The following is a 24,181-nucleotide window of genomic DNA, read 5'->3' as shown; positions in this document are numbered from 1 at the left end:
TATGACTACATTTTTTGGTTTGCTGTGCTGATGAGTCTTGCGAAACTCTTAGTTCAGCTCACTATTTTGGGATTAGGGTTCCTTGGTTGTTTTTTTTTAATTTGTAAACTACGTATTTCTGAAAAGCTTCAGTGATGTCGAGAAAACCCACTTGTAGAGAAATATATATGCAAAAACGGCTCGTTTGGCTTCTATGTAAAATATTTTCTCAACCCAAACGATCCGTTTTTGCATATATATTTCTGAAAAGCTTGTTGCATGGGGAAACTAAAATCATTGTTTGCTTTTTTTTTAAGTTCATAGTATAACAGCCATCTTGGATTCCAAAATAGTTGCTTTATCATGTGTTTTAAGGCTTATGTACTAAATTTGATGCCCAGAACTTCAGCAATTAAAACTATGGTATTTTGGCATTCTGTTTTCAGACAGATATAATCCAATATCGACAAAACAGAAGTTCCACAAGAAATATGCATATAATACCGGAAACATAGTCAATACAAATAAACTTAAGCGCACGCACGCACACAATATATATATACATATATATTTATTCATACATTTTGTAATTCGTAGTTTATTTTAGGGTTTCGATATTCTAATAAATGACTCTTCACTTCCTGCTGGGATGGAAACTAGAATCACAGATGTACAACAAAATCATTAAGGTTTGTTTGTAATTAAGCACAAAGCTACACAGTGGACTATGTGTGCTCTGCCCACTACGGGTATCAAAACCTGGTTTCTAGCGTTGTAAGTCCGCAGAATTACCGCTGTGCTACTAGGCAGTTAAATCAGTAAAGAGTCTGCCATAGTTATTTTGTCGTCGCGTGATAGGTTTGAAGTCTTTGTAATTTCCATTCCTAAATTTAGAAAATTAAAAAGGCAACATAAATGTTCAGAAAAGTTTATATCTTCCCATCCTTTTCTTTGTTGCTATTTATTGCTAAAAGTGAAGAGTCAATACCTCTCTTTTATTTCATACCTAAATGCTGTTGTTGTGCCTTTAGGCTGTTTACGCCAGTGATAATTTCAGATAAGCATACCTATCAACTCATACTAGCTTGTTTAAGGCTCTGTATCGTCCTTTAAAATGGACTTATCTACCACAAGGTGGGAGACACAAAGTCAAGTTTTTACAATCTTCCATGGAATAATTGTAAGGATTTTTGTTGTTTTCCACCAAGCTTTACCAGAAGTTTTTCGCCGTCAGAGGGAAAATAAAATGGTGGAGGTAAAACTGGCGGATAGTTGTGAGTTATTAACGCCACGAAGCAGTAAGGAAGATAGTTTTGTTATACTTTTATGGATGATGGACGAAAATGTGTCATTTTACTCCACTTTAATCATCTTCAGTGCTTTTTATGTTATTCATGACAGTAATACATAAAACGAGATTAGAATATTCTAGTTCTCAGTTGTTAAGATTTAATGTTGTGTTAATTTATACATTATTTGGTAATAGCAATAATTAGTAATGTAGGTAAGTTCTCTTTAGATTTATTGCTTCAATACACCAAAGGAAGCGTCGCCATGTTTTTTCAGAAGTCTGCGTAGAAGAGATATCACTTTAATTCAATAAAGCCCAATAACTCAAGCTGTAGACCTCTGAAAAAGGAAGTCAAAAAAATTTTACTAAAGGGAGACAACAAGTATATATTTCTTCGTCAGGGTTATCATGAGGGCCCTAACGTAACAAAGGGGTTGGAACCGGGGTGCATCTACTTTAATTATACTAATTTTCTGAGGAGGGGAGAAGCATGACTCTACATTCAGCTGCCTTTTTACTATCAATCTTTCATTGTAAAATCTGCATGTCTAGCCAAGCAACTCTCACTTCGCAACTCCTTCCCACACCACTGCATCACGTTAAACACAACAACATTCTGAATGTACCTGTTATCAGACAACATATAACTAAATTCATCTTGCAAGTTAACTTTCCTTCAATATTAATTTTTGGACGTAATAGCTGATATATAAAAACATATGCTTTTATTGACTTAATATTTTAAAGGTTACTGCATTCGACTCGTAATCTGAGGGTAGTGGGTTCGAATTCCCATCACACCAAACATGCTGGCATTTTCAGCGTTGGGGCGTTATAATGTGACGGTCAATCCCACTATTCGTTGGTAAAAGAGTAGCCCAAGAGTTGGCGGTGGGTGACGATGACTATCTGCCTTCTCTCTAGTCTTACACTGCTAAATTATGGACGGCTAGCGCAGATAGCCCTCGTGTAGCTTTGCATGAAAATTCAAAAACATAATAATAATAAACTTAAAGGTTACTATTGTAGTTATGTTGTTTTTTTCTTCAACGTATTTGTCAATTTCCGTCTCTAAAAACGAACTACTTTTATTAAACAAAAGAAAGCACATCAACTGTAATAAACTTCCAATAACTGAAAAGTGAAAATGAAGAAAAATATATAACAATGTGTCAACCACACTATATCTACTAAATACAATGTCAACGAGGCCTAGGTCCAATCTGGCATGCTGGGATATGACACATACGGTGGTGGTAGAGATGCTGTTCATATTTTCAGATTGCATGAACAACAGCTGTAATTGTGTGAACTAGATTAAGTGTCTCCTGTTGAGGCAGCGATAACTCTTTGTATTTACAACGCTAAAATCAGGAGCTCGATTCCCCTCGGTGGACACACGATAGCCCGATGTAGCTTTGTTATAAGACAACTCACATACACACTAAATTAAGTTGTTAAAGTGTAAGTTTTGTCAGTTGTTTTTGTTTTATAAATCAGAATTATGGGAAGGATTAAACATACCATACTGTATATATATATATATATGTATTTAATATAATTCCAATTACTTATCATTCTGATGTACTTTGACTTGAATTAATTTTATTTATGTAGAAGAAAAGGAACTGGCGAATCAACGGGTTAGTCTACATTGTTCCTGAAGGGGATCAACCAACCACATTGTGATTGGCTGATTGTTTGGAGTTAAGCACAAAGCTACACAATGGACTATCTGTGCTCTGCTCACCACGGGCATTGAAACTACGCTGGGGGCACCACATCATAAACTAGAGAACACTGTATTGGCAATTATAAGGAATCAAAAGTAGAAAATGGAGAAGGTATGGCAATAATACATCAAAGCCATTATGTCCAGTGCCAACGAGGTCCTTCGGTCAATACCAGGGCTTACTAGGCCGGTTTGAAACTGACAGACGCTATTTATACTATTAAACTGAATTTAAACATCTGTTTTCTTGTGCTTCTCTGTACACATTGCTTGTTAAAAGTTCATCTAAATTAGTTTAACTATCCGTAATTTTATGATGCTAGTTAAAATATTTAATTGTTGAGTCACGTAGCAACTGTTTTCTTCTACGTGATTTTTTTTTTTATTTATAAAAGTTGAGGTTAACTGTTAATTTTGATATATAATTAAATTATTGGGACGTTGATGTAGGTGATTTTAGAACGAACCAGTGACAGAAGTTCTTGGTGGATATTGGATATCTCTGTTCTTGGACAACTTGTGAACAGTGGTGTTTTAAATATATTATAGATGTACCGAAATCTGAATACGTAAGCCCTATCGATTTCCAGCTAGAAACTTTTCGGCTTCTAAAAACTTTTGAGGTATAATATCTCGTTTATACTCTGTCGTCAGTTTTCTTCTTCTCTTACAAGAATATAAATGAACCAAGTTTCACAATAATTTGAATGAACTCGTCTCGATTATAGAAACTGGGCTTCTTATATCTTTGTAAATTGGAGGCTACTGATAGACCCTGTCATGGTTAGGTGGGTAGGACGCTTGACTCAGAATCGCGGGTTCGAACCCCCGTCGTGCTAAACATACTCTCCTTTTCACCCCTGTGGGTGTTATAATGTGACGCTCAACCCCTCTCTTTGTTAGTAAAAGAGTAGGCTAAGATTTGGCTGTGGATGGTGATGGCTAGCTGCTTTTCCTCTTATATTACACTGTTAAATTAGGGAAGGTTAGCGCAGATGGTCTTTGTGTTGCTTTGCTCGAAATTCATAAACCAACCTGCTGGTGGTGTCGGATTTAAATCGGATACGATCGAGGCATTTGCATGAGGGTCTCCACAATGGCAATATTTTATGGTAGCCTCAAAGGGTCTATCCGGCCCTGCTTACCAATGATCAGATATCTTCCCCGATTAATATGCCTTTGTTTTAATAAGAAAATTTGATATAAAAACTTAACACAACCGCATAGAAAGGAACTCATACCTATTGATCAATGAACTTAAACTAGGACTGAATGATCTAAATAATTGAATTATTTCATTGTTATTGTTGTTTGTTAAATTTCGTGCAAAGATATTTGAGGACTGTTTTTACTAACCGTCCCTAAATTTGGAGTTGTAGACCAGAAGAAAGGCTAAATAACCCCCACCCGCTACCAACTTGTGGACTACTCTAATCTTATAATGCGTACAAGGTTCTAAACTGCGAAGTACGAATTTTTTATGGTAGCGACTCACTACCCATGAATCCTCGGATTCATAGTCCGTTAGTTCGTTTGTTACTAAATCCGTTAGCACTACCCGTAAAATGTGTTCCATATTTTTGTAATTACACCAACTATTTATAATACACTATATATATGTATACCTGATTTTAGACAGAACTTTAATTGAGTAGATATACATTGGAATAATTTAGTAGACACTACATTTTCGATGTATAAATTTTAAATGGACTTTAAAATGCATTCTTTCGAAGTGTTACTTCTTACAGAAAAAATACATCTTTTTGTTGCTTAATATCAATACAATCGACTTCTTCCTGCTTATTTTTTTTTACTTTTTTGAAATGTTGCCAACTGCTAGTCAATGAACTACCATTCCACATCTGCCCTTAACTTTTGAAGTCATACACTAGAGGAACGTTGTCAATTAACAGCATCCACCGTCTATTGTTAAGCTACTCTAGTCTAACTGTGTGTGTGTGTGTTTTTCTTATAGCAAAGCCACATAGTGCTATCTGCTGAGCCCACCGAGGGGAATCGAACTCCTGATTTTAGCGTTGTAAGTCCGTCGACTTACCGCTGTGCTAGCGGGGGGCTAGTCTAACAGAATAGAGAGGTTTATTCTTCACCCTAATAGCGCACCCATAGCGAGAAAGTACTGAACGCGCCTTTGAAGAAACCGAATACTATTCTTGAACCCTTAAATTACAAGCTCGCTCGCTAACTGCTACACCATTCTTGACTCCATTCTTTTTTTTAACCTCATTTGTAAGTAGAACACGTGTTTAGCGAGAAGCCTAATTCAGACTATACAAACAACCGAAGATTTACTTTTATTCTTTCTATCATTTTAATGTGAAAATAAAATTGTATTCAGAATAAAAGTTTAATCTTCTCAGGGTAAAATGGATTTTAGGAAACTACCCGTTTTGTTATATACTGAGCATGTTTTGTCGGTTACCGTGCTGGGCTGTGGGCTGTGATCTCCAAAGTTAAAGAACGCGATATGCCACTAACTGGTCTACTTCGAATTTCGCACAAAACTCACGAGAGCTATCTGCGCTAGCCGTCCCTAATTTATCAGTGTAAGACAACAGGGAAGGCAGCTAGTCATCACCATCCACTCTTTTACCAACGAACAGCGGGTTGACCATAACGTTATAACACCTCCATGGCTGGAAGGGGCGAACACATTTGGTGGGACGGAGATTCAGTGGCAGGTGGCGGTTAAGATTGGGTTCCCTTATTCTGGCCAGTAGTTGAAAGTTAAAGGCGACTATGCCTAAAATTCGTGGTTTTCTGATCTGGTTGTTTAATACATGTGTCGCACAGAACGCTGTTCAGCCATAAAGGACAAACCATCTTTTTATGTAATAAAAAAAACACAAACTAAGTTTTCCAGACACGAAAAAAAAAAAGACCTCTTGAAATAAACTATCATTTTTGTTGAATGATTCGTTATCCGTTTATTTTCAGTTATGATATAAATATGTATATATATACATACAATATGTTCGGTTGTGTTAAAACTGTACGAAACATTAACTAGACACTAGAACCAGTTACCAAATGTAGAACCGATACAGTTTAGTCCTGTTAAAGTAGAAAACAAAAATGGATATGGTTGATATTGGAGGACAACATACAAATGCACTCCATATGAGACAGAACACATTGAATAATGGGATTACAGTCACACCTTATAAATATTTAATAATAAGGTTGTCGTGTATTTATTGTTTACTCCCTGAAGAGATGGATCGTTGTTCTATTTCTTCACTTACAGTTGACATGTCTTATTTTCTCATGATATTCCTCCTTAGTGTTACAAGTCGAATGGTTTGATGGTTCGTATTTCTTTCGACACTGAGTGAAAGCAAAATAAAATATCAGTTCATTTATTAGAAATTTGGAAGTTTGCAAATCACAGAGTTAGATTTATTGTTTGATTAGTATTTAGTTAGTGGGTGAAAGCTGTCGAAATGGAAGAACTTGCCTCGAGAACTTATGATTAGATAATATTTTGATTCTGTCACGTCAGGTCTGTGTCATACGTCTACCTGGTTGGACACATTGTCCAATCATAACGATACCAGGCAGGTTCTCCACCCTTAACAGCTTCTAACTAGAACAACAGTCCAGATATTTTACGTAATTACGATGTCCGGAAGTGTATCTCAGAACAACGTTTCGACCTTTGGAGGTCATTTTCAGGTTAAGGATGTCTGTAAGTGCCTGTTCCATCATCACACACACACCACATATACAACAGAATAATTTGTACACTTTACATTAAATGAAGATTTAAGAGCAAATATGTTTCCAATTCACTCGTCCACGCTATTCAATGTGCACTTATTCTGGATTTGTGAATAATAATTGTGGATAATAAGAGAATTCATAAATGAATTATTTATTCTGTAATACTCATGCCTTCACTTGATACTACCACTATTTGCATTAAAGATAATCTTTAGAATAAAACGTGAAAGGGAGGAACCAAAATATTAAACACTTTCGAAGAACTGACCTTCGAGAAACACGACAAGGCAGTTTAATTATAAATATATATGAAATAAAATATAAAGTTCTGAAAAACTAGCAACCTCCACAGCGCAAAAGTTTAGTTGACAAAGTTTCTATTGACTATCCTTACCGGCCTGGCATGGCCAGGTGGTTAAGGCACTCGACTCGTAATCCGCGGGTCGCAAGTTCGAATCCCCGTCACAACATACTCGTCCTTCCAACCATGTGAGGGTAAAAGAGGAGCGAACGAGTTGGCGGTGGGTTGTGATGACTAGTTGCCTTCATTCTAGTCTTACACTACTAAATTAGGGACGGCTAGCGCAGATAGCCCCTGTGTAGTCTTGTGCGAAATTCAAAACACACCATCCCTTATTTCTAACCGAATTACATAAGTTCAGATATTTCTAAACACAAATAACGAACTGCTGTGAACCTTATCTCCGTGAAAATGCTTCGTTGACGTTAAATAATCATACAACCGATCCTCCCTCTTTCATTGTACTTAAGTGACAAGTTTCATTATCTCGAACCATAGAAAACAAACATATATCTTTACTTATGTAGCTACAATCGCTTTAACCCACGTAACTATTCTTTAAGGTCTACCAAAAATGTCAATTACCCAAGGCAATATTTTCGACAAGTACTTTCCATGTACCAACTAGCCTCAGAATGTGCCTGCCCGAGAGGCACACTAGCTCAAATGGGGATTTTGGTTTTTACTTTATAACGTATCTGGTAACATGCGACTGGCTGAAGATAATACATTTTTTTTTTCTCTTTTACTTCCACTTGCCTTTTATGGCATGTAAAAGTATTTGGAAACAGAACAGCTACATAATAAAAACAGTATATGAAATTCTTATCTGATGCACAGCATTTGCATTATTGGATTATTTTACTTATATCCGTAAATTAAACACCAACACATGAAATATATGGCAATCTATATAAAACATGCAAATTACAAAGAACACATTAAACACATAAAGTGCACTGTGTATAACCCGAGGTTATGTGGAATGCACTGTTCATATTTTACACACAAGTTATGCAAAACACGTTTCTTTTGTCACACCAGATTAAAACTCTAACACACAGTTTTTAATATATAACTGTATTTTCGTTATATTCTGCTTATAAAATAAGCAGAACTTTATCCCTATCTTCTTTTATTAGAAAAGCATATCTGTTTTTGACAATATTACTTGTGTAGAAATTTGTGGTTCGATTCTTTAGTTTTTAACACGTAAATAAATACTATCTGTACTTTTACGATACAATCTTTGTTTAATTATTTCTATCGTTGTCTTAACAGACACTGTCGAAAACGGTAATAAAACAACAGATAAAAACTGTTTACCGTTCCGCCTAAGTGAGGAGGAAGCTCTTCTGGATTCAGGAATTCCGTGAATGAAGATTTTGTCAGAAACTTAATCTTCTCTGCTCTACTGCTGGAAAGCATTTTCCTGACGATCTTCCAACATGCTATTCAAAGTGTTATTGTCGAGTTCAAAGTTCAATAAACAGATTTCATTTGGCCTCAAGAAAAAAAAAATGTTTGTTTGCCGAGTTTTTATCCAAACCTATACTCGAGGAACATACACGTTAACCGTCCCTAATTACCCCCTTCCACGTGGAACAGCGGTAAGTCTTCAGATTTACAACATTAAAAACAGAGGTTCGATCCCTCCCCCTCGGTGTACACAGCAGATAGCTTGATATGGCTTTGCTCTAAGAAATCGCATACCCGTCCCAAATTTTGAAGTGGTAGTCTAGAAAAAGAGCAAAATTCCAGTCAACAACGTCCGCTACCAACTGTTGGTTATTTTTATGAATTAACAGTGGGATTGGCCGTAACATTATACGACGGATTTCAATCCCATGATTTGTAGATTGCGAGGTAAGTGCCCTAACCACCAGGCCTGAAACGTAATATAAGTGATCGAGTAATGTAAAACCGTTTTAGGCATATAAGACTTATGCCAGTTATATACTGTGACAGTCAGCTAAAAAAGTTTAACTTAGATATAATTTGCAAAATATCCGTATTACAGATGTGAACTATTATACGCAATACAAGTCATAACAAATTATTAATTTGAACAGTATGAATACGCCTATTTATTTGGTTAAATAAACTTTAAAATAACCCAGGTCTCATTTCAAAGTATAAGAGCACATGGATACATAGGTTTATATATTATGATATCGTAACTCACTATTTGTTTATTCTAACGTCTTCTACATCAAGTTGCAAGTGTTATGCAACCATAATATTCATCGTCACTATATGATATTAAACTATGTTTAAGCGCAAAGACATTTCTTTTGAGGATTTTTTTCTTTCATTAAAATAATATAAAATTGAAATTAAACAAATAGACATCGTTACGAAAAAAACAAATTAGTTGCATCTTGAAACTCACTATGGGATACAAGGCATGTAGCTAAATTAAGCTATCTGCTGTTTCCACTGCTGAGAATTGAACCCTAGATTTTACCGTTTGAAGTACGTAGACTGAGGGATCCGGGATGCAATTGTTAAATATTTCCACACCTTTACGTGAACGTGTTTGTTGAGAATTCATTTTTTAGTGTTATTACACCTCTTAGCATAGCCAACCAAATATGTTAAACATTAATCAACAATGCCACTAATGGTTCATTTCAGAAGTTTCCAATAAACTACACAAAGGACTAACTGATTTTGAGCTCATAAGATCAGAGGAAGGAAAACTTGAAAACAAGTCAATAAAACTGGAAGAAATATTGTAAGCAAGTCAGTAAACCCAGAGGAAAATTTTTAAGGTTGAAGGTAAGTCAATAAAACTGGAAGAAGAGCTGAAAACAAGTCAATAAACTCAGAGGAAAATTTAAAGGTTGAAGAGTAGTCAATTAAACTGGGGGAAAGGTTAAACGTAAGTTAATAAAGCTTAAAAAAATGTTGAAAATAAGTCAATAATCCTACAGGAAAATGTTAAGTAAGTCAATAAAACTGGAAGAAAGACAGAAAACAAGTCAATAAACCTAGAGAAAATTTTAAGGTTGAAGTCAATAAAACTGGAAGAATGGTTGATTAAAAACAAGTCAATAAACATACAAGAAAATTTTAAGGTTGAAAGTAAGTCAATAAAGATGGAAAAAAGGTTGAAAACAAGTCAATAAACCTAGAGAAAATATTTAAGGTTGAAGGTAAGTCAATAAAGCTGAAAGAAATGTTGAAAACAAGTCAATAAGCCTACAGAAAAATTATAAGTAAGTCAATAAAACTAGAAGAAAGGTTGAAAACAAGTCAATAAACGTAGAGGAAATTTTTTAAATTTAAAGGTAAGTCAATAAAACTGGAAGAAATATTGTAAGCAAGTCAGTAAACACAGAGGAAAATTTTTAAGGTTGAAGGTAAGTCAATAAAACTGGAAGAAGAGCTGAAAACAAGTCAATAAACTCAGAGGAAAATTTAAAGGTTGAAGAGTAGTCAATTAAACTGGGGGAAAGGTTAAACGTAAGTTAATAAAGCTTAAAGAAATGCTGAAAATAAGTCAATAATCCTACAGGAAAATGTTAAGTAAGTCAATAAAACTGGAAGAAAGACAGAATACAAGTCAATAAACCTAGAGATAAATTTTAAGGTTGAAGTCAATAAAACTGGAAGAATGGTTGATTAAAAACAAGTCAATAAACATACAAGAAAATTTTAAGGTTGAAAATAAGTCAATAAAGATGGAAAAAAGGTTGAAAACAAGTCAATAAACCTAGAGGGAAATTATAAGGATAAAGGTATGTCAATAAAACTGGAAGAAAGTTTGAAAACCAGTCAATAAACCTAGAGTAAAATTTTAAGGTTGAAGACAAGTCAATTAAATTGGGGGAAAGGTTAAAGGTAAGGAAATAAAGCTGAATAAAATGTTGAAAACAAGTCAATAAGCCTACAGAAAAATTATAAGTAAGTCAATAAAACTAGAAGAAAGGTTGAAAACCAGTCAATAAACGTAGAAGAAAATTTTAAGATTGAAGGTAAGTCAATAAAACTGAAAGAAAGGTTAAAAACAAGTTAATAAACCCAGAGGAAAATTGTTAAGGTTGAAGATAAGTCAATAAACCTAAAGGATTTTTTTTTTAATTTGAAGGTAAGTCAATAAAACTGGAAGAAAGGATGAAAACAAGTCAATAAACCTAGAGGAAATTTTTTAAATTTAAAGGTAAGTTAATAAAACTGGAAGAAAGGTTGAAAACCAGTCAATAAACCTACAGAAAAATTATAAGTAAGTCAATAAAACTAGAATAAAGGTTGAAAACCAGTCAATAAACGTAGAGGAAATTTTTTAAATTTAAAGGTAAATCAATAAAACTGGAAGAAATATTGTAAGCAAGTCAGTAAACCCAGAGGAAAATTTTTAAAGTTAAAGGTAAGTCAATAAAACTGGAAGAAGAGCTGAAAACAAGTCAATAAACTCAGAGGAAAATTTAAAGGTTGAAGAGTAGTCAATTAAACTGGGGGAAAGGTTAAACGTAAGTTAATAAAGCTAAAAGAAATGTTGAAAATAAGTCAATAATCGTACAGGAAAATGTTAAGTAAGTCAATAAAACTGGAAGAAAGACAGAAAACAAGTCAATAAACCTAGAGAAAATTTTTAAGGTTGAAGAGTAGTCAATTAAAATGGGGGAAAGGTTAAAGGTAAGTTAATAAAGCTTAAAGAAATGTTGAAAATAAGTCAATAATCCTACAGGAAAATGTTAAGTAAGTCAATAAAACTGGAAGAAAGACAGAAAACAAGTCAATAAACCCAGAGAAAAATTTTAAGGTTGAAGTCAATAAAACTGGAAGAATGGTTGATTAAAAACAAGTCAATAAACATACAAGAAAATTTTAAGGTTGAAAGTAAGTCAATAAAGATGGAAGAAAGGTTGAAAACAAGTCAATAAACCTAGAGTAAAATTTTAAGGTTGAAGACAAGTCAATTAAATTGGGGGAAAGGTTAAAGGTAAGTAAATAAAGCTGAAAAAAAATGTTGAAAACAAGTCAATAATACTACAGAAAAATTATAAGTAAGTCAATAAAACTAGAAAAAAGGTTGAAAACCAGTCAATAAACTTTGAGGAAATTTTTTAAATTTAAAGGTAAGTCAATAAAACTGGAAGAAATATTGTAAGCAAGTCAGTAAACCCAGAGGAAAATTTTTAAGGTTGAAGGTAAGTCAATAAAACTGGAAGAAAAGCTGAAAACAAGTCAATAAACTCAGAGGAAAATTTAAAGGTTGAAGACTAGTCAATTGAACTGGGGGAAAGGTTAAAGGTAAGTTAATAATGCTTAAAGAAATGTTGAAAATAAGTCAATAATCCTACAGGAAAATGTTAAGTAAGTCAATAAAACTGGAAGAAAGACAGAAAACAAGTCAATAAACCTAGAGAAAAATTTTAAGGTTGAAGTCAATAAAACTGGAAGAATGGTAGATTAAAAACAAGTCAATAAACATACAAGAAAATTTTAAGGTTGAAAGTAAGTCAATAAAGATGGAAAAAAGGTTGAAAACAAGTCAATAAACCTAGAGGAAAATTATAAGGATAAAGGTATGTCAATAAAACTGGAAGAAAGTTTGAAAACCAGTCAATAAACCTAGAGTAAAATTTTAAGGTTGAAGACAAGTCAATTAAACTGGGGGAAAGGTTAAAGGTAAGTAAATAAAGCTGAAAAAAATGTTGAAAACAAGTCAATAAGCCTACAGAAAAATTATAAGTAAGTCAATAAAACTAGAAGAAAGGTTGAAAACAAGTCAATAAACGTAGAAGAAAATTTTAAGATTGAAGGTAAGTCAATAAAACTGAAAGAAAGGTTAAAAACAAGTTAATAAACCCAGAGGACAATTTTTAAGGTTGAAGATAAGTCAATAAACCTAAAGGATTTTTTTTTTTAATTTGAAGGTAAGTCAATGAAACTGGAAGAAAGGTTGAAAACAAGTAAATAAACCAAGAGGAAATTTTTGAGGTTGAAGGTAAGTCAATAAAGCTGAAAGAAATGTTGAAAACAAATCAATAAACCTAGAGGAAAATTTTAAGTAAGTCAATAATACTGGAAAAAAGGTTGAATACCAGTCAATAAATCTAGAGGAAAATTTTAAGGTTGAAGACAAGTCAATTAAATTGGGGGAAAGGTTAAAGGTAAGTGAATAAAGCTGAAAGAAATGTAAAAAACAAGTCAATAAACCTGGAGGAAATTTTTAAGGTTGAAGGTAAGTCAATAAAACTGAAAGAAAGGTTAAAAACAAGTTAATAAACCCAGAGGAAAATTTTTAAGGTTGAAGATAAGTCAATAAACCTAAAGGATTTTTTTTTTAATTTGAAGGTAAGTCAATAAAACTGGAAGAAAGGATGAAAACAAGTCAATAAACCTAGAGGAAATTTTTTAAATTTAAAGGTAAGTCAATAAAACTGGAAGAAAGTTTGAAAACAAGTCAATAAACCCAGAGGAAATTTTTGACGTTGAAGGTAACTCAATAAAACTGGAAGAAAAGTTGAAAACAAGACAATAAACCTAGAGAAAATATCTAATTTTGAAGGTAAGTCAATAAAGCTGAAAGAAATGTTGAAAACAAGTCAATAAGCCTACAGAAAAATTATAAGTAAGTCAATAAAACTAGAAGAAAGGTTGAAAACCAGTCAATAAACGTAGAAGAAAATTTTAAGATTGAAGGTAAGTCAATAAAACTGAAAGAAAGGTTAAAACAAGTTAATAAACCCAGAGGAAAATTTTTAAGGTTGAAGATAAGCCAATAAACCTAAAGGATTTTTTTAAAATTTGAAAGTAAGTCAATAAAACTGGAAGAAAAGTTGAAAACAAGACAATAAACCTAGAGAAAATATTTAAGGTTGAAGGTAAGTCAATAAAGCTGAAAGTAATGTTGAAAACAAATCAATAAACCTAGAGGAAAATTTTAAGTAAGTCAATAATACTGGAAAAAAGGTTGAATACCAGTCAATAAATCTGGAGGAAAATTTTATGGTTGAAGACAAGTCAATTAAATTGGGGGAAAGGTTAAAGGTAAGTGAATAAAGTTGAAAGAAATGTCAAAAACAAGTCAATAAACCTGGAGGAAATTTTTAAGGTTGAAGGTAAGTCAATAAAACTGGAAGAAAAGTTGAAAACAAGTCAATAAACCTAGAGGAAAATTTTAAGTAAGTCAATAAAACTGGAGAAAAAAGTTGAAGACAAGTCGATTAAATGGGAGAAATGGTGAAAGATAAGTCAATAAAACTGGAATAAAGGTTGAAAACCAGTCAATAAACCTAGGAGAAAATTTTTAAGGTTGAAGATAAGTTAATAAAACTGGAAAATATATTGAAAACAAGACAATAAACCTAGAGAAAATATTTAATGTTGAAGGTAAGTCAATAAAGCTGGAAGAAATGTTGAAAACAAGTCAATAAGCCTACAGAAAAATTATAAGTAAGTCAATAAAACTAGAAGAAAGGTTGAAAACCAGTCAATAAACGTAGAAGAAAATTTTAAGATTGAAGGTAAGTCAATAAAACTGAAAGAAAGGTAAAAATAAGTTAATAAACCCAGAGGAAAATTTTAAGGTTGAAGATAAGTCAATAAACCTAAAGGATTTTTTTAAAATTTGAAAGTTAGTCTATGAAGCTGGAAAAAAGGTTGAAAACAAGTCAATAAACCAAGAGAAAAATTTTGAGGTTGAAAGTAAGTCAATAAAACTGGAAGAAAAGTTGAAAACAAGACAATAAACCTAGAGAAAATATTTAAGGTTGAAGATAAGTTAATAAAACTGGAAAAAATTTTGAAAACAAGACAATAAACCTAGAGGAAATTTTTGACGTTGAAGGAAAGTCAATAAAACTGGAAGAAAAGTTGAAAACAAGACAATAAACCTAGAGAAAATATTTAAGGTTGAAGGTAAGTCAATAAAGCTGAAAGAAATGTTGAAAACAAGTCAATAAGCCTACAGAAAAATTATAAGTAAGTCAATAAAACTAGAAAAAAGGTTGAAAACCAGGCAATAAACGTAGAAGAAAATTTTAAGATTGAAGGTAAGTCAATAAAGCTGAAAGAAATGTTGAAAACAAATCAATAAACCTAGAGGAAAATTTTAAGTAAGTCAATAATACTGGAAAAAAGGTTGAATACCAGTCAATAAATCTAGAGGAAAATTTTAAGGTTGAAGACAAGTCAATTAAATTGGGGTAAGGGTTAAAGGTAAGTGAATAAAGCTGAAAGAAATGTCAAAAACAAGTCAATAAACCTGGAGGAAATTTTTAAGGTTGAAGGTAAGTCAATAAAACTGAAAGGTTAAAAACAAGTTAATAAACCCAGAGGAAAATTTTTAAGGTTAAAGAGAAGTCAATAAACCTAAAGGATTTTTTTTTTAATTTGAAGGTAAGTCAATAAAACTGGAAAAAAAGGTTGAAGACAAGTCGATTAAATGGGAAAAATGGTGAAAGATAAGTCAATAAAACTGGAATAAAGGTTGAAAACCAGTCAATAAACCTAGGAGAAAATTTTTAAGGTTGAAGATAAGTTAATAAAACTGGAAAAAATGTTGAAAACAAGACAATAAATCTAGAGGAAATTTTTAAGGTTGAAGGTAAGTCAATAAAATTGAAGAAAGGTTGAAAACAAGACAATAAACCTAGAGAAAAATTTTAAGGTTGAAGACAAGTCAATTAAATTGGGGGAAATGTTAAAGGTAAGTAAATAAAGCTGAATAAAATGTTGAAAACAAGTCAGTAAGCCTACAGAAAAATTATAAGTAAGTCAATAAAACTAGAAAAAAGGTTGAAAACCAGTCAATAAACGTAGAAAAAAATTTTAAGATTGAAGGTAAGTCAATAAAACTGAAAGAAAGGTTAAAAACAAGTTAATAAACCCAGAGGAAAATTTTTAAGGTTGAAGATAAGTCAAGAAACCGAAAGGATTTTTTTTTTAATTTGAAGGTAAGTCAATAAAACTGGAAGAAAGGTTGAAAACAAGTCAATAAACCTAGAGGAAATTTTTGAGGTTGAAGGTAAGTCAATAAAACTGGAAGAAAAGTTGAAAAAAAAAGACAATAAACCTAGAGAAAATATCTAATGTTGAAGGTAAGTCAATAAAGCTGAAAGAAATGTTGAAAACAAGTCAATAAGCCTACAGAAAAATTATAAGTAAGTCAATAAAACTAGAAGAAAGGTTGAAAACCAGTCAATAAACGTAGAAGAAAATTTTAAGATTGAAGGTAAGTCAATAAAACTGAAAGAAAGGTTAAAACAAGTTAATAAACCCAGAGGAAAATTTTTAAGGTTGAAGATAAGTCAATAAACCTAAAGGATTTTTTTAAAATTTGAAAGTAAGTCAATAAAACTGGAAGAAAAGTTGAAAACAAGACAATAAACCTAGAGAAAATATTTAAGGTTGAAGGTAAGTCAATAAAGCTGAAAGAAATGTTGAAAACAAATCATTAAACCTAGAGGAAAATTTTAAGTAAGTCAATAATACTGGAAAAAAGGTTGAATACCAGTCAATAAATCTGGAGGAAAATTTTATGGTTGAAGACAAGTCAATTAAATTGGGGGAAAGGTTAAAGGTAAGTGAATAAAGTTGAAAGAAATGTCAAAAACAAGTCAATAAACCTGGAGGAAATTTTTAAGATTGAAGGTAAGTCAATAAAACTGGAAGAAAAGTTGAAAACAAGTCTATAAACCTAGAGGAAAATTTTAAGTAAGTCAATAAAACTGGAGAAAAAGGTTGAAGACAAGTCGATTAAATGGGAGAAATGGTGAAAGATAAGTCAATAAAACTGGAATAAAGGTTGAAAACCAGTCAATAAACCTAGGAGAAAATTTTTAAGGTTGAAGATAAGTTAATAAAACTGGAAAATATATTGAAAACAAGACAATAAACCTAGAGGAAATTTTTAAGGTTGAAGGTAAGTCAATAAAACTGGAAGAAAAGTTGAAAACAAGTCAATAAACCTAGAGGAAAATTTTAAGTAAGTCAATAAAACTGGAGAAAAAGGTTGAAGACAAGTCGATTAAATGAAAGAAATGGTGAAAGATAAGTCAATAAAACTGGAATAAAGGTTGAAAACCAGTCAATAAACCTAGGAGAAAATTTTAAGGTTGAAGATAAGTTAATAAAACTGGAAAATATATTGAAAACAAGACAATAAACCTAGAGGAAATTTTTAAGGTTGAAGGTAAGTCAATAAAGCTGGAAGAAATGTTGAAAACAAGTCAATAAGCCTACAGAAAAATTATAAGTAAGTCAATAAAACTAGAAGAAAGGTTGAAAACCAGTCAATAAACGTAGAAAAAAATTTAAGATTGAAGGTAAGTCAATAAAACTGAAAGAAAGGTAAAAATAAGTTAATAAACCCAGAGGAAAATTTTAAGGTTGAAGATAAGTCAATAAACCTAAAGGATTTTTTAAAATTTGAAGGTTAGTCTATGAAGCTGGAAAAAGGTTGAAAACAAGTCAATAAACCAAGAGAAAATTTTTGAGGTTGAAAGTAAGTCAATAAAACTGGAAGAAAAGTTGAAAACAAGACAATAAACCTAGAGAAAATATTTAAGGTTGAAGATAAGTTAATAAAACTGGAAAAAATTTTGAAAACAAGACAATAAACCTAGAGGAAATTTTTGACGTTGAAGGAAAGTCAATAAAACTGGAAGAAAAGTTGAAAACAAGACAATAAACCTAGAGAAAATATTTAAGGTTGAAGGTAAGTCAATAAAGCTGAAAGAAATGTTGAAAACAAGTCAATAAGCCTACAGAAAAATTATAAGTAAGTCAATAAAACTAGAAAAAAGGTTGAAAACCAGGCAATAAACGTAGAAGAAAATTTTAAGATTGAAGGTAAGTCAATAAAGCTGAAAGAAATGTTGAAAACAAGTCAATAAGCCTACAGAAAAATTATAAGTAAGTCAATAAAACTAGAAGAAAGGTTGAAAACCAGTCAATAAACGTAGAAGAAAATTTTAAGATTGAAGGTAAGTCAATAAAACTGAAAGAAAGGTTAAAACAAGTTAATAAACCCAGAGGAAAATTTTTAAGGTTGAAGATAAGTCAATAAACCTAAAGGATTTTTTTAAAATTTGAAAGTAAGTCAATAAAACTGGAAGAAAAGTTGAAAACAAGACAATAAACCTAGAGAAAATATTTAAGGTTGAAGGTAAGTCAATAAAGCTGAAAGAAATGTTGAAAACAAATCATTAAACCTAGAGGAAAATTTTAAGTAAGTCAATAATACTGGAAAAAAGGTTGAATACCAGTCAATAAATCTGGAGGAAAATTTTATGGTTGAAGACAAGTCAATTAAATTGGGGGAAAGGTTAAAGGTAAGTGAATAAAGTTGAAAGAAATGTCAAAACAAGTCAATAAACCTGGAGGAAATTTTTAAGATTGAAGGTAAGTCAATAAAACTGGAAGAAAAGTTGAAAACAAGTCTATAAACCTAGAGGAAAATTTTAAGTAAGTCAATAAAACTGGAGAAAAAGGTTGAAGACAAGTCGATTAAATGGGAGAAATGGTGAAAGATAAGTCAATAAAACTGGAATAAAGGTTGAAAACCAGTCAATAAACCTAGGAGAAAATTTTAAGGTTGAAGATAAGTTAATAAAACTGGAAAATATATTGAAAACAAGACAATAAACCTAGAGGAAATTTTTAAGGTTGAAGGTAAGTCAATAAAACTGGAAGAAAAGTTGAAAACAAGTCAATAAACCTAGAGGAAAATTTTAAGTAAGTCAATAAAACTGGAGAAAAAGGTTGAAGACAAGTCGATTAAATGAAAGAAATGGTGAAAGATAAGTCAATAAAACTGGAATAAAGGTTGAAAACCAGTCAATAAACCTAGGAGAAAATTTTTAAGGTTGAAGATAAGTTAATAAAACTGGAAAATATATTGAAAACAAGACAATAAACCTAGAGGAAATTTTTAAGGTTGTAGGTAAGTCAATAAAGCTGGAAGAAATGTTGAAAACAAGTCAATAAGCCTACAGAAAAATTATAAGTAAGTCAATAAAACTAGAAGAAAGGTTGAAAACCAGTCAATAAACGTAGAAAAAAATTTTAAGATTGAAGGTAAGTCAATAAAACTGAAAGAAAGGTAAAAATAAGTTAATAAACCCAGAGGAAAATTTTTAAGGTTGAAGATAAGTCAATAAACCTAAAGGATTTTTTTAAAATTTGAAGGTTAGTCTATGAAGCTGGAAAAAAGGTTGAAAACAAGTCAATAAACCAAGAGAAAATTTTTGAGGTTGAAAGTAAGTCAATAAAACTGGAAGAAAAGTTGAAAACAAGACAATAAACCTAGAGAAAATATTTAAGGTTGAAGATAAGTTAATAAAACTGGAAAAAATTTTGAAAACAAGACAATAAACCTAGAGGAAATTTTTGACGTTGAAGGAAAGTCAATAAAACTGGAAGAAAAGTTGAAAACAAGACAATAAACCTAGAGAAAATATTTAAGGTTGAAGGTAAGTCAATAAAGCTGAAAGAAATGTTGAAAACAAGTCAATAAGCCTACAGAAAAATTATAAGTAAGTCAATAAAACTAGAATAAAGGTTGAAAACCAGGCAATAAACGTAGAAGAAAATTTTAAGATTGAAGGTAAGTCAATAAAGCTGAAAGAAATGTTGAAAACAAATCAATAAACCTAGAGGAAAATTTTAAGTAAGTCAATAATACTGGAAAAAAGGTTGAATACCAGTCAATAAATCTAGAGGAAAATTTTAAGGTTGAAGACAAGTCAATTAAATTGGGGTAAGGGTTAAAGGTAAGTGAATAAAGCTGAAAGAAATGTCAAAAACAAGTCAATAAACCTGGAGGAAATTTTTAAGGTTGAAGGTAAGTCAATAAAACTGGAAGAAAAGTTGAAAACAAGTCAATAACCCTAGAGGAAAATTTTAAGATTGAAGGTAAGTCAATAAAACTGAAAGGTTAAAAACAAGTTAATAAACCCAGAGGAAAATTTTTAAGGTTAAAGAGAAGTCAATAAACCTAAAGGATTTTTTTTTAATTTGAAGGTAAGTCAATAAAACTGGAAAAAAAGGTTGAAGACAAGTCGATTAAATGGGAAAAATGGTGAAAGATAAGTCAATAAAACTGGAATAAAGGTTGAAAACCAGTCAATAAACCTAGGAGAAAATTTTTAAGGTTGAAGATAAGTTAATAAAACTGGAAAAAATGTTGAAAACAAGACAATAAATCTAGAGGAAATTTTTAAGGTTGAAGGTAAGTCAATAAAATTGAAGAAAGGTTGAAAACAAGACAATAAACCTAGAGAAAAATTTTAAGGTTGAAGACAAGTCAATTAAATTGGGGGAAATGTTAAAGGTAAGTAAATAAAGCTGAATAAAATGTTGAAAACAAGTCATTAAGCCTACAGAAAAATTATAAGTAAGTCAATAAAACTAGAAAAAAAGGTTGAAAACCAGTCAATAAACGTAGAAAAAAATTTTAAGATTGAAGGTAAGTCAATAAAACTGAAAGAAAGGTTAAAAACAAGTTAATAAACCCAGAGGAAAATTTTTAAGGTTGAAGATAAGTCAAGAAACCTAAAGGATTTTTTTTTTTAATTTGAAGGTAAGTCAATAAAACTGGAAGAAAGGTTGAAAACAAGTCAATAAACCTAGAGGAAATTTTTGAGGTTGAAGGTAAGTCAATAAAACTGGAAGAAAAGTTGAAAAAAAAAGACAATAAACCTAGAGAAAATATTCAAGGTTGAAGGTAAGTCAATAAAGCTGAAAGAAATGTTGAAAACAAATCAATAAACCTAGAGGAAAATTTTAAGTAAGTCAATAATACTGGAAAAAAGGTTGAATACCAGTCAATAAACCTAGAGGAAAATTTTAAGGTTGAAGACAAGTCAATTAAATTGGGGGAAAGGTTAAAGGTAAGTGAATAAAGCTGAAAGAAATGTCAAAAACAAGTCAATAAACCTAGAGGAAATTTTTAAGGTTGAAGGTAAGTCAATAAAACTGGAAGAAAAATTGAAAACAAGACAATAAACCTAGAGAAAATATTTAAGGTTGAAGGTAAGTCAATAAAGCTGAAAGAAATGTTGAAAACAAATCAATAAACCTAGAGAAAAATTTTAAGATTGAAGACAAGTCGATTAAATGGGGAAATGGTTAAAGATAAGTCAATAAAACTAGAAGAAAGGATGAAAACCAGTCAATAAACCTAGGCGAAAATTTTTAAGGTTGAAGATAAGTCAATAAAACTGGAAGAAATGTTGAAAACAAGTCAATAAACCTAGAGAAAAATTTTAAGGTTGAAGACAAGTCAATTAACTTGGGAGAATCATTAAAGATAAGTCAATAAAACTGGAATAAAGGTTGAAAACCAGTCAATAAACCTAGGAGAAAATTTTTAAGGTTGTAGATAAGTTAATTAAACTGGAAAAAATGTTGAAAACAAGACAATAAACCTAGAGGAAATTTTTAAGGTTGAAGGTAAGTCAATAAAATTGAAGAAAGGTTGAAAACAAGTCAATAAACCTAGAGAAAAATTTTAAGGTTGAAGACAAATCAATTAAGTTGGGGGAAAGGTTAAAGGTAATTGAATAAAGCTGAAAGAAATGTCGAAAACAAGTCAATAAATCTACAGGAAAATTTTAAGTAAGTCAATAAAACTGGAAGAATGGTTGAAAACACGTCAATAAACCTAGAGGAAAATCTTAAGGTTGAAGGTAAGTCAATAAAGCTGGAAGAAAGGTTAATAACAAGTTAATACACCTTGAGGAAAATTTTAAGGTTGAAGACAAGTCAATAAAATTGGAAGAAAGGTTGATAAAAAGTCAATAAATTCAGAGGAAATTTTTAATTTTGAAGACAAATCAATAGACCTTGAGGAAATTTTCAAGGTGGAAGGTAAGTCAATAAAGCTGATGGAAAGGTTCAAGGCAAGGGAATAAAACTGGAGGAAAGGTTGAAGGCAAGTCAATAAAGCTGAAAGAAAGGTTAAAGAAAATAAATAAAATAAACGTGATCAGCATATTTCTATTGATAATGGTGTGCTTAACAACATTTCACTTAACAAACAGACAAAATAACCTAACCCACAAGTATTCTCTTCAGAAGCAAATGTTTTTTATATGATCATAGGTGTGAAATAAGCTTGATTCTTCCCTATAAGCAAAAATGTTTAGTAATTTAACTTTGTTGAACAATTAATATTAAGCAAGGTGCATACTTATTTGGGTCTCTGTGTGTGTAAAAGTATGAATAGTTCTTGTAGATAGGAAGAAGTAGGTTATGTTAAAACGATTTTGAATAAGCAAATCAGTAAGTCGTGTAGAAATGACAAACAGTATAATGTAGGCATTGAATTTTTTTATCAGAATTATATTTTGAAAATGCTTGGCATTCTTATGTAGCTTGATACCACTTTTGGAAAGATGTGTAACAGTCTTTTCCAAGATAGGGATATTTCTTTTATTTAATGGTATAGAAGAGCAAAGAAACATGGATCAACCTGGGACACCAAGACTGTCCCAAAACAGACCTGAAATAAGCCATAATCAAGTCATTGTAAGCAAAACGTGATGGCTTTTAATAGGTGAGTATCTGTGAGAACAAAAATCACTTGAAAAAGCTGTGTACTTCTCCCAATCAGCAGAATGCAAAAAAATAAAAAAGGACCTCTGTCTGAAAACGAGGCCATCAGACTATGAACTCAACAAGATAAGGCTTCTATTCATACTTCCTGTTGAACTATAGCATGTTTCAATTAGTTGGAGAATAAAACTGGTATTCAAGCTACCCCATACAGGCCATGTCGCCAAACGCAGCGCCTGTAGATATTTCTGTACGATTGGATAGACGAAACAGGCGCTGAGAAACCATCATTTCTCTACTTTAGATGAATTATGGAAACACTACAGGGAGGAATGGTATGTTTCGGAAGTGACAGTCTTGCGACAAAGCCTTTTGCAATATAAACAAAATTACTGTCAAACTACACGTCAAATGTAGAATGGGAATGTGAACTATAGTGACATCATAAATCTCACAAAATCAGCCTTAATAGAACGTATTCAGCCCTTTCCATGGTAACCGAATATGATCGCCCTATCGTTCTTTGTTCCAGATAATTCAACTATTCATTGGTAAAAATAGGTATCAAGACATAACGGTGGGTGGTGTTTGCTAGCTATCTTTCCCCTTGACTTACACTGTTAAATTAGGGACGGCTAGCGTAGACAGCCCTCGAGTAGCTTTACACGCAATTCAAAACAAACAAAAATCAACTCTTTGTATATTCTATACACTTATATTGAAACTATTTAATTTTTTAATCGAAATGTAACAGAACAATTAAACAGCAAAAGGAACTAAATTAAAGAGAATAATAAAACATACAGTGATATATAATGTAAATAAAATGCTGACTTTGTTCTTCAATGTTTTAAAATAGTACAGTAATGTTTACTTCTGCTTAACCTTTCTTTACTCCATTAATAACTTCTTATTGGACAATCATTTAACAGATATTTCGTGCAGTGGTTTTACAACTTCTTCCCATAATTACTTAACTACACTGTTAATTACACTCTACAGAGATTTACTTTAATTGGCATCTACGGACGTCACAATCATATCGAGCTATCTGCTAGGCCCACCGCGAGGAATCTAACCCTAGATTTTAGGATTACAAGCCCGTAAACATATAAACACAATACAAATAGAATAAAGAAGAGACTGCTTATAAAAATGTCCCCACCACTCAAGTAGGACAGCGGTAAGGTAAGCCTTCGGATTTACAACTTTAAAAATCAAGAGTGCGGTGGACACAGTAGATAGCCAGATGTGGTTTTACTATAAGGAAACACACACCCACTTACCGTTCATTATCCACGGCATTTCAAATACATAAATGTGGTCTGAAAAATTTGAGAGATGTGAATTAAAATAACTGCAACAGCAAGAAATTACAAAGTAATTATGAAAATATATGTACTCTATAGTGGAGATTCATAGAATGAAGACTTAGTTACTGGGCTTAAGACTCGTAGCTAAGCATTTTAAACAGATGTAAATAAAACTAGCCGAAGAGCAACTAAAGTAAGAAAACTAAACTCGAGTTCGAAAATCGATAAAACATTTGCATTGTAAATTGATTGAATGAACATATTTTCGGTTTTTATGGTGTAAGGAAGCACAAATAATAATGATAAAT

At 31.7% G+C, this 24,181-nt stretch overlaps 1 protein-coding gene across 1 annotated transcript in view; it reads right to left on the bottom strand.

Moving 5' to 3' along the window:
* Nucleotides 1–6,015: 6,015 nt before the first annotated feature.
* Nucleotides 6,016–24,181, bottom strand: part of LOC143246097 (motile sperm domain-containing protein 2-like) — a 30,352-nt gene continuing 12,186 nt past the window's right edge. The window contains exons 6-8 of the mRNA XM_076492313.1: nt 23,847–23,885; nt 8,374–8,498; nt 6,016–6,350 (exon numbers count right to left, since the gene is read on the bottom strand). Of these exons, the coding sequence (XP_076348428.1) occupies nt 6,261–6,350; nt 8,374–8,498; nt 23,847–23,885 (254 nt within the window). The 3' untranslated portion in view covers nt 6,016–6,260. The remainder of the gene's footprint in view (nt 6,351–8,373; nt 8,499–23,846; nt 23,886–24,181) is intronic.

Source organism: Tachypleus tridentatus, chromosome 3, assembly GCF_004210375.1.
Source record: "Tachypleus tridentatus isolate NWPU-2018 chromosome 3, ASM421037v1, whole genome shotgun sequence".
Lineage (NCBI taxonomy): Eukaryota > Metazoa > Arthropoda > Merostomata > Xiphosura > Limulidae > Tachypleus > Tachypleus tridentatus.
The sequence above is the reverse complement of the archived record's forward strand: the minus strand, read 5'-3'. Positions and strand labels throughout refer to the sequence as shown.